The 20172-nt window shown below is 49.3% G+C and overlaps 1 protein-coding gene across 1 annotated transcript; it reads left to right on the top strand.

Annotated features, from left to right (window-relative positions):
* The first annotated feature begins 1092 nt into the window (after positions 1-1092).
* On the top strand, positions 1093-2108 carry PRR18 (proline rich 18). The gene has a single exon (XM_058534298.1). The coding sequence runs from the start codon at positions 1185-1187 to the stop codon at positions 2043-2045; it is 861 nt and encodes a 286-aa protein (XP_058390281.1). The 5' UTR covers positions 1093-1184; the 3' UTR covers positions 2046-2108.
* Positions 2109-20172: the final 18064 nt, after the last annotated feature.

Here is a 20172-nt window from a genome sequence, read left to right on the forward strand (position 1 = left end):
TAGCCTGGGGCCATGACCACAACCTGATTATGTTCCCGGGTTAGTCCAGAAAAGCATATCCCATGGAAAAATATTTTTTGGAGATCTAAACAATTGATAATTATCCTTAAGTGATGCAGGGACTGCTTATATGAAACGCTGACTTTTTGAGACATTGCTTTGTAATTGTTCAAGCAATTTTTTTCATTTACTCCACAAAAATTTGAATATTATAGGAATGTTTTCATGTGTCTAGAAGTAGAACATGAATTGATTGTGAAGATGTCTCATTCATTTTGAACCACTGCCATAGCAATAAATATATCGCTTTGCCCATAGTAATCACTCACTAAAAGAACTTCGTGTCCAATATTTCCTATATTAGAAGCTGGACTATTTTGCCTATTCATTGGAAACTGGGTTTTTAATTTTAAAATGACTGTCTTTCAGCAGTGGCATTAACATTATATAAAAGCAAAACCAGAACGATTCACTGAAATGCCTTTTCCCCACCCCCAAGTTCCAAGTTTCTCCTGTGATACCAGCATGCAGGCTAGCCCGGCCACGTTAGCGCGCAGCCTTCTTTCCCACCTTCCTCAAGGCCCTGGGAGGTTGTGAAGGATTTTCTCCAGCGTGCGAGGACTCCGCCTAGGACTTAGGACGCCCGCTCTCCCCGGCGGCCTCTCCCCGCTCTGAGGGATTAAAACCAGCCCGGGCGGTGGGAGGCCGGCTGGCGGAGCCGAGCCCCCGCCCTCCCCGCTGTCCCGGCTCTGTGTCTCGTCGCGTGCAACAGTCGGTCGTGACACCAGCCAGGCGCAGCCAGCACCTCGCGGGGCCGCGGCCTCGGCCGGCGCGCTCGGCTCCTCCTCCTGCCGGCGCGGCCCAGCCCGGCGCGTCTCCCTCGCCGGGGACCAGGCGGCGCCCGCACTCGCGCGGCCGGGCGGCTGGTGGCTGTCTTCACCGGATCGGGCCGAGGAGCCCCCGAGTTAGGGGAGAGTCCCCGGCCCCGGGAGGAAGGAAGGAAAGGTGCCTTGGCTTAAAGTCCCTGAGTGTGGGCGCCGGGCCGTGAGGAAGCCAGAGATGCTGCGGCTGGTCGGAGGTGGGTGCGGAGCGGGGACGAGGGGGCCGACCTGGCCACCGATCGGGAGGGCACCGGGCTCCGCGCGCCAGTGACTAAGGGCCGCCCCTCTCCTTTCAGGACGCTGATGATCCGCCGGCTCGGCAGCACCATGCCTTTCCCGCCCGTGCCGCCGCCGCCCTCCGCCCCGGCCCCAGGGGTCCCCGCTGCGCGCCCGCCGCCCCGGAGGCCCGGCGCCCCCCGGAAGGCGGCGGCGCCCGCCTGCGCCCCGCCCGGGCCCTCGCCGCCCGCCGCGGCCGGGGAGAAGAAGAAGAGGCCCCCCGAGCGGCCCGAGGGGCTGCTGTCCAGTTCCTGGCCCTCAGCCACCCTGAAGAGGCCGCCGGCCCGCCGCGCCCCGGGCCCGGCCCCTCCGCGCGCCCCGCCCCAGGCCGCGCCCGGCCGCCCGCGCGCCGCGACCACGTGCGTCCCGCCCCGGCCGGCCGGCTCCGGCCACAGCCCTGCTGGGGCCACGGGCTCGGGGGCGCGGACCGCCGGCTCCGGGACCGCCGCCCCGGGGGCAGGGCCCGACGACGCCGTGCGCTTCTCCCTGAGCCTCACCCCCGAGGCCGTTCTGGTCATCCAGAGGCGCCACCTGGAGAAGCAGCTGCTGGCGCGGCCCCGCCGGCCGGTCCCCTCGCCCTCGGCCGACGCCAGGCGCCTGCTCGCCCCCTGCCCCCGGGCCAGGGCCGCGGGGCTCTCCCGGCGCCCGCCCGCGCCCGGCGGCCTGCAGGCCCCCGACCCCGGCCCGCGGCCCGCCGACCTGCGCCCGGTGCTCAAGGTGTCGCTGCTCAACGAGCGGCACAGGTACGACGACGTGGAGTACGAGGAGGAGTCCGAGGCCGTGGACGAGGGCCTGGTCCGCAAGTGCACCGAGTGGCTGCGGGGCGTGGAGTCGGCGGCCGGTCGCGCCGGGCCCGTGGACGCGCTGCCGCACCTGAGCACGCTGTGACGCACGGGACGGACGGCCTCCCGCGGCCCGCCGCCGCCTCCCGGCGCCTGGGAGCCAGGGGATGCTCGCCGCCCGCCTCCTGGGTACCTGTGAGCCAGGTGACGCCCGCCGTCGCCTCCCGGCATCTGGGAGCCAGGTGATGATCGCCACCGCCTCCTGGCGCCTGTGAGCCAAGTGATGCCCGCTGCCACATTCCGGGTACCTGTGAGCTAGGTGGGCCTCCTGATTCCCACCGCCCGCTTCCGGGGCGCTCTGCGGCACCTGAGCACTTGTGTGGCACGTAGGCCTGGTGGGATGCGAAGGGCTCGCTCACACTCACTGAGCACCCCCCTGGACGTGCTGCTCCACGTGGGCGCCCCGGTGGAGACACAGACAGCCTTGCCCGACCCCAGGGGCCCACCTCCTGCCCAGACCGCTCCCCACTCCTCAGCCGGACAGCCGACGACACTGGTGGCCTCTGCCCTACAAATCTGCCATCTGCACCATCCTGGCCTCCTCTGCCACCCACAGATGTCCTTGCAGCTCATGGGGGTGTAAGCAGCAGCGAACACGCCCCTCGGCCCCCCATCCTCAGGTTCGTTTAGGTCCCAGCAGCCCTTTGTTGGGGGCGGGCCGCAGTCTGCGGGTGTCACTCTCTGTGGGTGCTGGGCCCGGGTGCTCTGGTCTGAACAGCGGGTGACAGCCATGAGGAGGGATGGGGGACCAGGAGCGTGGCGTCTGTGGCAGAACCGGACTGCGTTTGTTTTTGTTTCTCCTAAATAGAAAAGACGTCGGGGATATTGGGAAGCCTGGAAACTCAAGGTAACCTAGTTTTCGAACTCGGAAGGGGAAGGGCAGTCATCACCAGAACTCGTCCACCTGGGGGATGGACGTGTGATGGAAACAGTGCTGTGGGTGCAACACTGACTCCCCCAGGCCGGTCCTCTGCGGGCCGGCGGCCCCTCTGCGGCCGGTGCAAGTCCCCCCCTACACTCACACACGCATCCATGCTCACACACTCACCATGTTTACTCACACTCACACACGCTCTTGCTTACACTCATACTTACTCACACATGCATGTGCACACACACGCTCACACACCATGTTTGCCTTCACACACACACATTTGCTTACATGCTCACGTAGAGCCTCACACACTTGCTCTCACAATCACACATGCATGCACACACAGGCTCACTCAATGCTCACACGTATATACACCCTTGCACACTCATACTCCTGTACACACACGTATACATACTATGCTCTCACGCTCAACATATACTCATGCTTACATACCTACACACCCTCACACACAGTCTCATGTTCATGCACACACCCTCACACTTGTTCTCACACACACTTTCTCACACGTACATACCCTCACACACTTGCTCACAGGGACACGCACACACACACCGTCTCACACTCACACACACATCCTCACACACAAGTCTTCTGAAGCACAGCTGCGGGAAATGTCTTCAATGGCTGAGTTAAGGTGTGAGCAGGAGCAGGGCTCAGCTTCTGCTAAAATTCGTTTTTATTTGAAGCGCTGCTCACAAAATACCTTTTGTGAGACGGAAAGAAAGAGTAACCAAAGGAGAGGGGAAAAATGCAGAAAGCTGTACCCAGACTCAGAACAAAATGTCCTGGGCCAGAGGAGCAATTTCTTTGAGAGAGAAAGCAGGGAGTTCCTGGGGGAGCAGTGGGGTAGCTATGTATGTTTTCAGTGCTTTTAATCACTGTGTGAAAATCGGTGACATGGTGACTTTGTACAGTTGTATATAGTGATTTAAAAAAAATAGAAAATTTCTATTTATTATTTGAATAAAGGGTAAAACTCCTCTGCCTTTTAGGAGCCATACCCTTCCCGGCTAACACCAGGCTGATTTCTAGATATTTCCTCCATGCATCTGAGTATATTTAACTCTAAGATTGAGAAGGAAAAACAGTGTTATAATCAGATAGGGCTGATTATAGAAGAGTGCTATTACCTCAGTTTTTGACTTCTTTTATAAAAGTCAGTAACTACTTTAATGTTTATCTCATTAGACTTTAATGTGTCAAGTCTTAACTATATTTTCCATTGAAGCCTTACATTTTTAAAAATCAATTTTCTATTTTTCTTGTGGAGGTCTTTGCTCTAATCTCTCTCTCTCTAGTGCTAGGCACAAATTTAGTTAGACATGAAGCATTGAATTCAGTGGGAGCTAGATCAGCCGCCAGATGAGTTGCAAAAATAAAAACCCTCCCCACTGAATAGCTTGTCTTCTCTGACGCCTGCTTGAATGCCGAGAGCTGATTGTCTTTTATTTAAAATGAGCATACTAGTACCAGAGAGGCAAAGTTAGCAATCATGTCGAGGTGAAATTGAGACACGCCCCCATGATGCTCTGGCCACCCCCTGTGGAATCTGCCGTGCTCAGGCCTGGCGAGGGAGGCTCCTTCTGGATGTGCACTAGCAGGTTAGGAGTGAACTGACCATGAGTTCAAGGTGGGCAGCATCCTAATGTGGCCTCATGTGTACTTCGTGCAAACACCAATAGTTAAGTGGCCCAGGTTTCTGCCCATGGTTACAATAACAACAAAGCTTTTAAAGACTTTCCTAAAATAATCGACTCTGCTGAGCATCTGTTCCTGCCCTCGTGTGTCTTCCCAGTCCTGCTGCTGTTACAGTGCGTGGTTCTCTCTCTTCATCTGGGGGATCTATCTCCGTGTCTCCGTCTCTTCCTTTTCCTTTCCTCACCCTCCGTCTCTGGGTCCCCTTGTCCACTTCTCCCTCTTAACCGGCCACAGTACGATGCGAAGCACTTTCTTCTCGTGTGCGCTTGTCGGGTGGAGTTTTGTGTGCCTTGTTCTTCACTTGAAAAGCAGATGAGTGGAACATGAATGTTGCCCTGGTTGATGACCCTCAATAAAGAACAAAAAAGGTTCTACCCATGACACACGATGTCTAGTCATGCTGTTACTATTTGAGAAAGTTTTCTGTCACTGCGCTGCAATTTCTTAATATTTTAAATAAAAGAGAAATTCAATGCCTTGTATTTCTTCTTGAGGAGGATATTAAAAACTGATCAGGAAGAGATCACTGAGGTATTTAGAATTCATCTGAGATGGTCTCTCCATAGTGCTACCCCATCTGAGGTTCTGGAATTTCCAGAGGTTGACAAAATTTCGCTGGCCTTAATTACTACTAGCAATTACCAGGATTTTAAGAATTCTAACCATAATCAAATATTATCATAATAAAGCTGTTTGGCAATGATACTTAGCCTTTTGTCAGGTCACAAACCACCATGAGAGCTATATCCCAATATACTCCTAAGAATATACCACCTACCAAGAGAAATGTGCATATATTTTAGGAAGCTCGTGGACCCCAGATTAAGAACTCCTTCTATATGTGCTCACTAGAACATTTTTCTTTTGTCATTTCAACTTGGTAGGTCATATCAATCGGAAGTTGAAGGGCCAGTTTAAAGAATGGTGAGGACTATTGGATTACTCCAAAGGGGAGAGATCACTTAGTAAATGTGGTTTGTCTTTCAAATCTTTGGGTCCATGGAGAAAAAAGTAATAAAAGACGTCCATGGAAGTAAGACGGTGGGAACCATGCTCTCTCTGCATAAGTAGTGACATTATTGTTGAATTCTCCCATTGCAGGGTCGGGAGGGGCTCCCACTCCAGAGGATTAAGCCTTCTAAGTTGTAGTGAGAGATGATCAAACCAGAGATTGTGCGTATATGACTTAATGTCATATATTCTGGGAATACCCTGGCACTTTAAGACAGGTTTTATGTTGATCTGCTTTACTTCCAGAAAAAGTAGACGCCACAAGTCAGAAACTTCAGTTCTGTAGTTTCCCAGAAGCTGCACAACTCTGTTGAGGGTGGTGATCTGTGGGATCTGGTATGTTAAACTGCCTCTGAAATCGTGATTGGATTCCATTGATTTTAGCTTGGACATTTCAGCCAACTGTGGTGTGTCATTCAAAGCAAGGTCTGAACTAAGAGTCTATGTCAAATAAGCCACAAGAACACTTGTGTGTTACCAGAACTCCACTCAGAAGCCTTTGCAACCTATGGGTGCCCAGAGTGGCCCGGTGCAGACCAGCATTGTCCAGACGCTGACTAGTTTAGAGGGCCCCGTGGCCAGGGATGGTGGCCCCATGCCCACCTTAGAGACTGAGCACCTCCCCTGGGGAGAAGGTACCTCCCCAAGGTTAAAGGTGGCCTTTGGAGCTTTTGAGGCTGGAGTTCCAATACTGATGCTGTCCTTCGTCAGCCCTCTCTCATTAAACTGCTGAGTCTCCCTCTCCTCTTAGTAGAATGGGGATGAGATGCCATAGTGGGTCCCTTAAGGATTGTGACGGGGTGTGTGTAAAGCATTTGGGACAACCCCTGTACATCACCAACTCAAGGTCAGCTGTAATTACTACCACCTCAAAAAGTCTTCACTAAGCAAAAAACATCATTCTCTGGCACTTACATGTGCAAAATCAAACCCCTTCCTGGCTACAGTATTCTGAGGTTTTTCTCTCTAACCATTTAATGCACACCTGTTGTGGAGGCTGCAGTTTTATTTCCCTGAGGAGTTTAAAAAATAAAAATGTCTATTGCGTTTTACCTTCTCATTTCAAACTGACTTATTATTTATGCCCTGAACACAAAATTTAGCTCTGAGCTTCCTGGTAGTGAAGTCAAAATTAAAAATAGGTAAATAATCTCAATATCTAATAACAAGAAGCACTAACACATTATAAGAGACAAACTTTTTCTTAGATAAAATTATTTTTGTGTTATGTTTATATTTATATTATATACAATATAATGGATGGTATCCCTGAATGCAGTTTCTGGAAGATGCATAAATGTTCTTCATATCACTATTGGTTCTCGAAGAAAGCCAATGGGAGAATATTCAGTGGCATCCTCTCCTATATTGGGCCATCCTACCTTATGGAGGTGGATTGTATAGAACCTTGCAAAAAATGGTAGGGAATCTTTAGGAAGTAGTTATAGATATGTTCAAATATTTAGCAAGTACTGGCCTAAAAACCCCAGCAAATTGTCTGTACATCGGTTCCTAAATTTTTGGTCTCAAGACCCCGTCATACCCTTAAAAGTTATTAAGGGAAGCCAAAGAGCTATGTTTACATGGATTACATCTATCAACCCTTCCGGTATTAGGAATAAAAACCAAGACCCTCAAAGAGTGTAGGGTCCCTCAAAAGTCTTTGGGCCATACTTTGAGAACCACTGGTTTCCACCATATATATCAGTTCCTAGTGCCTGTCATCTGTGCTGGGGCCTCCAACTGAAATACTAGGGAAACATTTTAAGATGCAGATGATCCAGACCCCAATCCTAGTTAGTAGACCTGGGAAGGGGGCCAGGAGAGGCTGGTGTACAGTGGGGTTTGGGAACCACTGCTCTAAAGCAAGAAATACAGGGCAGGACTCAGCAAATACTTGAGGTGGATTTTACCAATTGTGTTCTGTCATCAAAGACCCCAAATGTTACTCTGACAATATCAGAATCTCCCTTTCTAGGTGTCACACCCCCTTCCCCAGCCACGTGTTACTCACGGTGTGGAGAGTATAACATGGCGACCAGAATGACAAAAGTTATCACACGTCAGTTTTGTTTGCCCCATGGCTCAGCGTGGCCATGGGACGCTGGCACTGGGCCGTACTGGGCGTCCCACTTCTGGAGGCCTCACCGCAGGCCCTCCTCTCCAGAGTGCCCCGCTGACTGATGTTCCAGGTCTGCCTAGGCCGCCTCTGTAATCATCACTATAATTGTCTCCAGATATCCGCTTACAAACTGCACTTTCTATAGCTCTATGCCATGATATTGCCAGACGGCTAGGCCTGCTTGGAGGACCGCAGACACCGACCTGTGTATTGAAAAGTCACCTCCAAACACTGTACAATTTTTTCTGATTTTATGGACACACTCTAATAAATATTTATAGAATATTTTGCTTTGAGCAGGATAGTAACCCAGTAGGCCCAGAATAATTCATTTCTTCACTCAGCAAATATTTACCCTTTTTCTACTGGATGAGGGGTACCTGAGACACGAGACTAATTAGACACGGTCCCCTAAACAACTTAATGAACTGACCTGTTAAAAGGTGTGATTTAGGCTACTGTCCGCCAAGAGCAATGATTTTGGTTGGACGACGGTTAATATTGAGTTGTTCTTTGGGACAGCGATTGTTCTGCTTGGGCTGCCGTAACAGAACACCACGGCCTGGCGGCTTCAATGAAAAGACAAGGAGGAGGGAAAATGTGATGTTAGAGCTTCATATAGATAAACCCCACACATGGCTAAAAATATTAGAGACACGTGGGCAGAATCAACATTGACAAGCAAATCATATCACGCACTGAACACCACGGTAATTCCACGTGGGTGCTGGGGTCAGCAGAGGGGAAACGTGTCCACCCCGCTTCCCTGCGTTTGTGTCTCACGTCACAAATTTGGGAAACATCACAAATCTGCTCTGGACAATTGCCAGTGTGGACTCGACACTTTGTCCCTTTACGAGTGGAGGGCCAGCACCCTTCAAGTTAAGATGATTGTACAGAGACTACGGAAAGTGACCTGCATTTTATTAGTGTGTCACACAGCGGAGAGGGTAGGATGGGGTTATGTGGTTTCTGTGATGAAAGCATGAAAACCTGACTCCAGGGAGTCGCTGAAAAGACCCTCTGAGATGAAGCCAACTCTCTGGCAAAATGAGAAAGGCTGCGGGAGACTCAGTGACTGAAGGGGCGCTGTGTCCAGGTGTCGGCTCACGGGGATGCAGATGGGCTGGCAGTGCCTTGGCCCAGCTGCCTGGCTGCGATCCCAGGTCCACCAGGTTCTCAGGGACCTTAGTTGGTCACTGTCTCTCTGCCCCTGGACAAGGGACAATGGGAGCTGCCCGAGGTGGGGTGAGTGCTGCTTTCCCGGGTGCAGAGGACGGAGCCTGGCGGGTGGCAACGCGCTGTTCACCGTTGTTGGTCATCACCGCATTTACTCGCTGGGCACAGACCCTGAATGTGAGCCCCGCTGCCTGCAGTGCTGCACTGGCTGAGACAGTCAAGCCAGAGAGTTCCGGAACAATCGCAACTCTTTGTGGGGACAGCAACTCAAACAAAGGGCTCATTCATGACTTAAGTACAGCAAGCACCCACTTCGGCATCGTCCCGGGGTCTGAGGAGAAATACCGGGAGTCGTGGAAGGGCCAACTAAAGAAGATCTAATGATAGAACGTCTCAGATAATTCCACAGTTATTATAAAGCACGCTATCCCGGGTAGACCGGCTCCTGTGGGTGCCCAAGGCCCCATAGTTAAAGCCGCGTTAAGGAGAAGAGGATTTCGTCTGCATGCTTTGGTTCCCCCCCACACACATAAGATGTGTCTGAAAGTCATGGGCCCTCTTCTGGGGATGCCTATCTGTGCTGAGAGCCTAGCAACTCCTGGGAGAAATCATACCCACTCTTCCACAAACAATGGAATACTGGCAGAATCTTAGAAAAATGCGTTCGAAACATAAATGCAGCAGAAAGTGAGGGGAACCCCACACCAGTAGACTCGGAAAGGACGACTGGATGTCCAGGGAAAATTGGACTGCGCTCGAGTCAGTATTATTTCTCCGTGTGTTGTCTCTAAGTTACACCTACCTTTGTTCTAGAATTACCAATAGACCTCGTTAGGAAATAAACGAGGAGCTGAGTTACGAAGGGAAAGGGAATTTTTGAATCACGTGAAGATCGGCTGACTAAGAAACAGATCTGTGCTTTCTGAACACAAACTCGGCTGTTTCCAGTTGTACCCGAGACCATGGAAAGGGCTGGAATTGGCCTGATTTCTTCATTTTCTATAGTCACCCCATCCCTGAACTCAGCATGCAGGCACTTATTGTCAGTGGCCCGAAGATTCTAATTTTTCCCTAAGACACAGATTTATAAGGCTATGCCTGCATGGCAACTGGAGGTGACCCATTTGCCCCAGAACAAGTTGTTGGAATTCTTATTTTCAAGGGGAGAGGGGAGGGCGTGAAACATCAGAGGAGGTGATGGTGGGTGGGATAGCAGAACTCAGGGAGAGATGTGAATGGAAGGAATGGGTTAGCCGATGCCCTGTCACTTTCTGTCTGCCGATGCCCTGTCACTTTCTGTCTGCTGACCCTAGAGGAGGGGGAGGAGAAAGCTGGGGAGCAGGGAGGGAGGGAGAAGGACCCATTCGTGTGGGCTTTGTAAAGTGCCCAAGGGGTCCCCTTCATCCTCTCTCCCAGGCCCCACCTTCCAGCAAAGTGCACAGGCCAGCCCCTCTCCAAACCTCCCTCATCCTCCAGGTCCACCAAACTCTCCAAGGCTTAAAACAGTCCTGATACCTCTCTATGGGAAACGCCTTCAGAGTTAGTTTTTAAGGAAAAAAACCCAAATCACTATCATTACATCATTGTCCAAACATAGATGTGGAATATTTCTATTCACAGAAGAGTTCTGAACAGGGGCAGCCTGCACGGTTTGCGGGCGTCTGAATGCCCCTCGTACTTAGACTGCTTCACGTGGGCTGGGCTTATTGAAGTGTCCAGTCACTCTTTCAGCCAGCAAAGCCGGCTGTGTCTCGGAACCCTATCTGTTCTTCGAGATGCCAATTTCTTTAACTGTAATAGAACCATTAACATCCCCATGTGGGATTCAGAGAATGAGAGGCTTGTTCCTTCAGCTGGGGCCGGAGAGCCTGCGATTGTTTCCAGAACAGGACTGCCTGACTCTGGTACAGCGTGTTGATATTGTTGGCTCGTTCAGCAAATCAAGAGATCGGGAATTGTAAGTGCTCCATCTCCTGGGTCCCCTCCCTGGGCATGCACAGTGATGGAATGGTGCTGCCAGGAGACACATCTACGTCTTTCAGGAAGCTTGAACAGAATACAGTCAGGAGATTTGCTCTTTGATATCATTGAGCTACAAATGATCCATTTATAGTGGGTTGTGTTGACATGGCACAGGTTTGTTTACCAGCAGTGTTGGAAGGACCTAGAAGCTGTCTCACATAATTTCTACAATCCCAGATACCTGACAGATGGAAAGAGGAAATTCCGCCATATGCAACTGAACGTCAGGCATCAGGTAGTAGAATAATTTTCAGTTAAAGCTATCTTTATCAGGTTTTTAAAAACTATAAAATTACACATGCTCCTTGTGACCAAAGATACCAGATATATAGAGAAAAAGTTGGGAGTCCCTGTCCCCTGTGCCCCAAGGCCCTCGGTGAGTAGCCCAGATCCAGCTGGAGTGGGTTCCTTCTCCGTTCAACCTTAGGTTTACTATCATCCTCACTGCTTATGATAATGTACTATGCATTTTGCAATTTAAAAAACTGAAGACAGATGAAATTATGTTTTTTTTTTAAATATTCATCTGGTATTAGAAAAAGACTCACCATTTGCCCAGCAAAAGGATCTGACAGTCACCAGTGGGAATCAAAGGGGCCCCAGGCCCCAGTGGCCGTCACCAAGGCATTAGGCAAACAAGTGGTTGTCCAGCTCTGACCGCTGGGAGGACCTGCCCATTGTCCTCCTGGGGACAAACTGTCAGGACAGCAGGCTGTGTGTGCACCCTGCCCCGGGGTTATGTTTTCCCGTGGTACCCTAAGTCAGAGTGTGATGATGGGCGTGTACTCGTTCTGTGGCCCCTTCTGGCAGCAAGGGAAGTCCCTCCACAGGCATGGAGAGGAGACCCCGCCTCCCCTCGTCCGTCTGCACCCATCGGGGCAGGGGGAGCGAACCTCACCCAGGCCAGGTGTGCCTTCATCTCTCGATGAGTCATCCATTCCTGGACGGAGGGAAATGCAAAGTTACACCGACTTCATAACCACCGATTCTGGGTTTTCCAGGGACATCCTGGTTCCCTGAGATTCTCCCCCACGTCAATTTCAATTTCTAGTTGGGAGGAAGAGGCAGCCGTCACCCAGAGCCAGTGTGCGACCGGGCTGGGCATCTTTCTCTTCTCTCCTTGTTTCCTCTGCCGGCTGCAAGGCCTCAAAGGGCCCTTGCGTGTTTTTCGGAAGTAGCCCTTCACCCCTTTTTTATTAAGGAAGGGACCCTTCAGGGCACACTAACCCCAAAGTGAGAAAGGGAGCGCCTTTATTCGGAATTCTCTATGCTTCTTGGTCAAATAGTAATTTCTTAAAATAACAAAAACCACAACAAAATGTGAGCCCAGGGCAAGGCACACACCTGTGCTCTCAGGCTTAAAGCCACCACCAAAACGAACACACAAGAACCTGTTAAATAAATGAGAAGACCTCTCCCATGGCTGCCGCAGTTCCCTCTGACGTCTCAAGGAGTCTGCTCTGTTTGTATCCACTGACTTGACTGTAGGACATTGTTCATTTGGTGTTTCCGTTCTCAAAACACTTAGTACCTTATAAAAGCTTACGATCAAGTACAAATTTTATAATTTGCAACAAACAGAAACACTAGATCTCTAGTGACATTAATCAACCCCTCATGGCTGAATAATACTAAAATTTAAAAAGTAAAAGATCAGTTAGGAGCAAAGAAGGGACAGCTACCCATGATCCCGTGATCACCGGAATCTTGATTGAAAAGACGAATTGTCTCTTGTCTTGTCTTTTCTGGGTTTGTTCAAGGAGACAAAGAAATAAGATGTAAACAAAAGTACTTTGTGCATTATGTGATTGGAATTAAATATCAGTTCAGATTTGAACACGGCTGTGGTTCAAATTTAAACTGATATTTAATTCTAAGGATGAAATAGTCTGGATTAGCTCTTTCCTAATCTCTCCATCGCTTTGGAGGACTGAAAGAGCTGGTACTGACTCTTTGTCCCCCTAATTAAGATTTGAGGTCCGTTTGGCCTTCTTCACTCCTATAAACTCATTGACTCATATTTAACTCCTACTTTAAAATGTTGACGGTCCGTGGGGATTTCAAGGGAAGGAGATAACGCAGGAGCGCGTGTTGAGCGCCTGCGTCTCCCGGGCGCCTGGCTCTGCACCTCAGGGCTGTCCTCGCGTGGCGGGTCCTGACACTCAGCCCTCCTTTCAGGTCATTGTCATCCCAGCTACTTCCTGCACAAGCTCCAGACTCGCAGCTGCCAACGGCTCTCCTGTTTGTGCTTGTGTGTGTGCTAATAGAAGCAGGAGAAACTGTCTCACTTGAAAGCTCAGTGTCACCTCCTTGCTGCTCGCCCACAGTTACCTCCCTTCCTGCCCTGCTCTCCCCTGACACAGGCCATATCCACCCTGAGATGGAGCTATCTTTGCCCCTGTGTCTTCTCTCCTGTTAGACGCATCCTCCTTCATCAGAACCGGGTACTGCAACCCCCTTGAAGGGGACTTGTATTCTGCTCTCTCAGCACGGGGAGAAATCTTCAGGCAGGTAGGATGACTAAGCAAAGGCTTCGGGAGAATCAGGCATGAAATGGGGTTTCCGGGGTCGCCCAGTTTTCTCCCCACTTGTTCCCACTGTCCCTCTATCAGAGTTCTAAATGGGCTGGGATAATCCACCACCTTTAGTGCTAGACTTTAGCACTCCAGCATATACTTGAAACCTCGCCTTGTTTACTCTTTGAGTATATATCCACCTCTACCTAAAGTATTAAGGAGCCAAATAAGATTGCAATCTGATGATTTCTCAACATAGCAGCAGCAAGAAAGCTAGTAACTCAAAAATCAACTCACTAGGAGCATCAATAGCAACCAGAAACGGGAAACAAGTGGATGTCCTTTCTGCTAACAGGATCGTGATGTAAGTGAGCGACCACGGATGCTGGGAAGAATGGAGATTTTTAACGTGATTTCTTTGGTATCAGATCCTGCTAGTAATTAACACCAGTAAGTAACATGGTCTCTGCTAGGTTAATCTGCAGCTTGAGACCTGATGGCTTCTATGGTCTGCAGAATGTGATAGCGCTGTGTGGTTTTCTAGTTCGAGGAAGTGACTCTTCAAGGGTTATTTGGGCAGGAACCGCACCCTAGCACATCTAGGGCTTAGTCCAGTTATTAACTAAAGACAAGCGACTTTCTAATCTTAGTTTTCACCATCCATAAAAGCATTTAAATAGAGAAGTAGAAAAAAACCAAATCTATTTTTATGGTTCTTTGGTTCCTAGAAATAAAAGCCAACTCTGCTTCAACTCGAGCAAAAACCAAAGTTCTGAGAAGGCTGTGGGATCTGAAAAGACTGGGAAGAAAAGCAGAGGAGCCAGGCTTTGGAAAGGGTGGGACCGGAGCAGCCTCGGGGATCCAGGCCGTAGGCACTAATGGGGGGCTCTGTCAGGGTCTTGGATGACTCTGGTGTCTCTGCCAGGGGGTCACTCCCTGCAGGATGCAGATTTGTTTGGGGAAGAGAGTGGCTGTGGTTTGACCTCACACATTGCGGGTGGAGAAATGAGGGTGAGACCAGAGAAGTGTGGGGTGGATGCCGCCAGTCACTACAGCTCAGGAACACGGAGCACCTGCTCTGCGCTGGGCACCCTACGTGCATTGTACCACGCGGCAACCACGGTTGTTCACTTACCGGATGCCGTATATGGACCAGCACTGGTCTGAGAGCTCGGACGCATCACTGCACATCCTTGTGGGGCTTGTATTCCAGTGGTGGGAGACAATAAATGACGAGGAAAGTGAGGTGGTATGTCAGAAGGGATCTGTGCCGTGGGAAAAAGCAGTGGCAGATCCAGTACAGTGGGGAGGTGGCTGCCACTGCAGTATTACGTTAGGTAGCCGGTAGGCATCATCGAGAAGGTCAATCTGGGCAAGGACTTTAAGAAGGTGAGGGCACTGACCACTCAAACCCTGGGGGGCTAACGGTCAGGCAGGGGGTCAGCTAAGTGGCCAGATTAAGCTACAAGGAAGCCAGAGTGGCGAATGAGCAGTGAGCCCAGAGGGAGGTGAGGGGCTTGGGCGGATCATAGAGGGTCTTGCAGGGACCCCCATGAGTAGGGATGCGTTGTTTTAAGGAGTTGCTTGCCCAAGTCTCCAGAGCTGTTAAGTGGCAGAGCTGAAAGTTAAACCTAAGGAATTTTATGCTTTAGTGCATAGCCTGCCTTCCACACTCCAGAGGAAGGACCCAGCATTCTGTGAGTGTCACCACACCTCAGGGGACCGTCCCCTATCTCTGAGAAGCCCTCTGAGGAGGGAAGAGATGTAGCCAACACTACTGCTCATTTGTCAGCTAGGTTGCCATTCTTTTTCAGTAGTAGCTTAAGGACATTTGAAATATTTTTTAAAAAGTAATTAAATACCGAAAATAGAAAAAATGAGTTCATTTTTCATCAAGAGGAATTCTGTGGTTTTTTTCTCATGTTGGTCACCTATTTTATCATCCCCATCCAGAGAGGTAACTAAAGACGATGTGTGCTACAGAGCAAAGTCAGGCCGTAACTGAGATTCTGAACCCCTTATGATCCCGTACCAGTTTTCTGAACGGAATGAGGATTCTTCTTATTAATCATAATAGTACCCTACATTTGGTTCCTGAGTAACAGTATTCAAAGCATTTTCTTACGCGTTGTCTTGTTTTTCTACTAATGAAAATACCAGATTGAGGGGAAAAAAACCTATTTCTTAGGAGACGGGGCATTTGACAACGGTACTACACAAACAAAAGGAAATAAGATGATTCCCGTATGTTTTCCATGACATTTGGCGCTTAGGAAGGAACTGCAGTCCTGCGCCACGTAACGATGTCTTAGTCGACAGACCGAGTATACGATGGTGGTCCCATAAGATTAATACCATAGAGCCTTGGTGTGCAGTAGGCTATGCCATCTAGATTTGTGTGAGTGCACTCTATGATGTTCACACAATGATGAAATCACCTAACGATGCATTTCTCAGAACATGTCCTGTTGTTAAGTGACACATGATTGTATTGACTGAAAGTGATTGTTTCTTCTAAATATCAAAATAGAACAATAAGCTTTTGTTCTTTTTAATAACTAGGTTTTTCCTGCTTGTAAAAATCCTAGGGGAATACAGAAAGGTTTAATTAGAAAATAAAAATCATTCATGGTTCTAGTATCTGGATATCACCTCTTTATCATCTTCATGTATTTGCCTTTTAGTGTCTATGCCTATATAAAGAGAGCTACTGAACATTAACAGGAGAATCTTCCCGCATTATTAAACACTTTCCTACCACATGATTTTATTGGCTGTGTAGCTCTCCACAATTACCATAATTTTTAAAACAAAGTCCAGAAACAAATATTTAGTTGGCCCTTCTTTTTTATGGGCCTTATAAAAACTACTACAGTGAATAGCTTTGTCCTCCAATATTTAGGTATCTACGAATTGTAAAGGACACTTCAGCAAAGAGTGATGTTCATGTATCTTTATGTACACCTCTGATTTTCTTGGGATGAACTTCTGGAAAAGGGAGCCAAGAGTATGAATATATTGAATTGTTTTTGATGACTTTTCCTCCAGAAAGCTTTTATCAAAGTGGTGTCTGAGAAAGTCCTTTCCACTCACCCCTAAAAACACGTCATATTATTTTTTTAAATGTTAATTTGATAGGTGAAACAAAAAGACATCTTGTTGGATCTCTTTGATTAATAGTAAAGTTGAACTTTTTATTTATTTTCACGTGGTGGCCGTTTGTCTTTCTTTGACAAATTGTTTGCTCACCTTGGCTGTTTTCAAAAGCATTCTACTCAGCGTGTGAAATGTGACAATAATCGCTAACGTTTATGAAGTATGTACAGTCTACCAGACTTCGCTTCCAATAACAGACTCTCTCCGCGACGGGCCTTGAGACAGCCTGGGCCTCTTTTCCACCAGTCCTCGTCCTTGGCCCCGCCCTCGGCCTGCCTAGTCCAGTCATAGCAGGAATCCTGTTAAGTCAGTTTCAAGATTCCCACCCTTGACGCCGGATCCTCCTGGCCTGCCCTCAGCAAGAATCTCCCACCCTTGACGCCTCCTCTTAGGAATTTTCCATCCACTGACCCCTGCTCTGCTCCTCAGCCATCAATACCCAGCTGTCTTCGCTCTGTTTGGCCTTGAGCCCACTCTCTTTCCCTATTGCAATCGTCTTGACACCTAACACAATAGTCCTGAATAAAGTCACCCTTATCGTTTTAACGAGTCCGAGAGTAACTTTTTCTTTAACACCGCACAATGCAGGTATATGAACTCATTTCATTATCTTGAATCCTTGTGAGGTAGGCACTATTTTGCAGATGAGAAGACTGAGGCCCAGAAAGGCTGATCAACTTGCCCACTGTCACATGGCTGTCAGTGTGGGAGCTAAACCTCAGCAGGTCAGCTCCTAACGCCTGCTACAGGTACAGATCACAGGCTTCAAGGATGGAAGGGAGGAGGCTTGTAGTTTTATAACCAATAAAGGAACTCCCTTCCAAACCATTTTATTTTTCTTGGTAGATCAGCACCCGGCCCCAGCCCCTTAGGGCCGAATGGAGGAGGTTACTGGAGTAACTCGAGGCTTCCATCTCTCTCCCGTGTAACTGCTGACTTCCCGGCTGGAGTAAACAAATTAAGTGCAGAAGGAAGTAGCTTCAGCTGTGTTTCCTACTTCAGGGACTCCTGCCCCTACAGGAACGGGGTCTCACTCACAGACTCCCCTATCCCTAGGATGTTCAACCCTCACTTCTCTCCCTCCTGGTGTCGGGATCTGACCTGTGGAAGCAGCTAAAAGGATGGAATGAGGCAATTGATTGAATAATAGACACAGAAAAAGACTTCCATTTCCATAGTTATTTAGCCTAATCAAGCTATATATTTAGTATAATTCTAAGTATCACACGTGCATGCAGCTTTTAAAAATGCAAACACATAGGGTGTTCCTGAGTGCCTACTAATTTCCGGGCAAGAGTAAGGATGTAAAACCTCAAGGAGCTTTCTCAGAGGAAGGAATCTAAAAAGAGCAAGAAAATTACATCGCGAGGACAAATCAGCAATAAATTTCAACATGAGCCAGGTAGCTGTTGGATAGAATGGTAAATGAGAATGATAGGGGACGCTGAGCGCACGGACGCTGAGCGCGCTCGCGCGTCAGTCGCCAGGCGCGGCTGGCTCGTGTTGTGACAACCGGCTGGAGACGCCGGGCCGCGGTGAGTCCGGGCCTGAACATGCCCGGGCTGGACCCTGCACCCCCACCCCCAACCCCGCGCCGCACCGGGGATCCCCTGCCAGCTGGAGTCGCGCCCAGGGCGTGCGCGGGTGGGCGCGCGGGGCCCGGGGAGGGCGGGGAGAGTCAACGCGGGGTTGGTGAGGAGGGTGAAAGACAGCTGAGAGAGAAGAGGAGATGGGGAGGGGAGGGGATGGACGCGCAGACGCTTCTGAGCACCTGCCCATCGGTGAGGCCACCTGGGCACCACCGTGTGAGCCCGGGAAGGACGGCTGGCCTGACTGTTTCTCTAGGGAATTAACGGAAGATTAAAGCCACGCCTGAAAATGCTCCGGCAGGCCTGAAAGGCCACTTTATTTAAAATAGCACTGGGGAAAAAACAGACACTGCATTGTTGGGGAGTTCTTGGATTTTGTTTTGCAAAAATAAATCTAGCAATGGAGAAGCAGATTGTTGTACTCCTCCAATTTTCATGAAAAAGATTCAAGAAAAAAACGAAACATTTTTCATTCTTAAATACTCTTGGTAACAATGTGGAGTTTTTTTGAGTCATTACAATGACTTAAATGGCAGCACCATTACACGATTTTTTTCCTTCCCATCTGACTTAGCTGTTCTGTTGCATGACTGAGTGATCTGTGTTCAACCTCGGCTGTCCCTGGATAGTTCAAGACAAAAGCCAACGAAAACCCAGTGATGCAGGGTCTCCATTCAGAGTCTCGGGGGTGGCCTGGGCATCAGGGTGAACCTCCGCAGGTGATTCTAATGTGCGGAGGCGTTGGGAACCACTGACTAAAACTTTACCTCTTACACCCCTGCCCTGTGGAGTTATTTAAATATATCAGGCGTGTCAATAACTTAAATCCCCTTCTTACTTTGTTCCTTTCCTCACCATCATTTACGATGGGGAAACCTTGGAAACGCAGGTCCCAGGAGAGACCCACATCTCCGGGTAACGGAGGGAATAGAAGAAGTTCTAGAGAGACTTCAGTTCCCAGGATGAAACTCTGAGGAAATGACTTTCTGGCTTTCAGTAATGTTGAAACTTCTCGAAGACCCTGGGGAACAAAATTCCACATTTTACTGAACTATAGAGCCACGTCGCTTCCAGTTGGTTTAGGGTACAGACAGATGAGCCCCTTAGAGTTTGTAGCCAGAGAGTCCCAAGATGTTAACTTCAACTCCCTGCCTCAGGCAGGTAAAGTCTTTCCAATTCCAAGTTAAGTCATTGAAATCCAAAGGGAGGCAGAGCATTCCCTAACAGAGCACCAGAGTGTTAACAACGTACTTGGGAAGAATCCTTGTTCTTTCATTTCTTAGCCAGGTGAACTTGGAGTTATGTGATCAAAGTCACACAGTTGGTGGAAGACCATGGTAGACACTGACATCCAGGTCTCCTGCCGTCCAGTGGTCTTTTCATCATCCAGGAGCCCCCCACTGTAAATGGAACCCCAGCTTTGGCCGGTTGGCTTCATTCTGCTCCGTGGCCACAGGCCTTGTTCTCTGATCACTGAGGGACCAACAGAGGCTTGAGGTGGCACCCCAAACCCACCTCCACTGCTGGAAAAGCACCTGAGAAGGCCCCTAGGGTCCTTCCCATTCTGAAGTGCTTCCCTCATGGACCAGACCATCTCCTTCATCATGAAAGGAAAATGCACTATTATTAAGTGTTTTCCTGGCAGTGCTGAAGAGGAGTCAGCAATCAAATAAATTTTCAACATCGGACTTTCTGACCACCCTGACCTCTGCCCCTGGGAGACCGTCCATGAATAAACCATGTGTTTAGAGTAAAAGTTACTTGCTCTTTTTCATCCTCCCATTCAATGTCATGCCAACAGGGATTGCAGGGAGGCAGGTGGTAAAGGCAGCTTCTAATTTAGGGTGCGTGGAGTGGCTGTATATTCCTCAGGTGTGTCACACTTTGGAGAGGTGGTCCTCAGCAGAAGAGGACCCTGATTTGGCCCTCTGTCTTCATAACAGGTGGTGGAGCCTCTTCTAGAACATGGCAGCCTGCCTTCCCCT

The sequence above is a fragment of the Diceros bicornis genome, chromosome 39 (genome assembly GCF_020826845.1).
Source record: "Diceros bicornis minor isolate mBicDic1 chromosome 39, mDicBic1.mat.cur, whole genome shotgun sequence".
Lineage (NCBI taxonomy): Eukaryota > Metazoa > Chordata > Mammalia > Perissodactyla > Rhinocerotidae > Diceros > Diceros bicornis.

What these genes read in the sequence shown, in the direction of transcription:
- PRR18 (XM_058534298.1), top strand. Translation starts at nt 1,185, where the DNA reads ATGATCCGCCGGCTCGGCAGCACCATGCCTTTCCCGCCCGTGCCGCCG.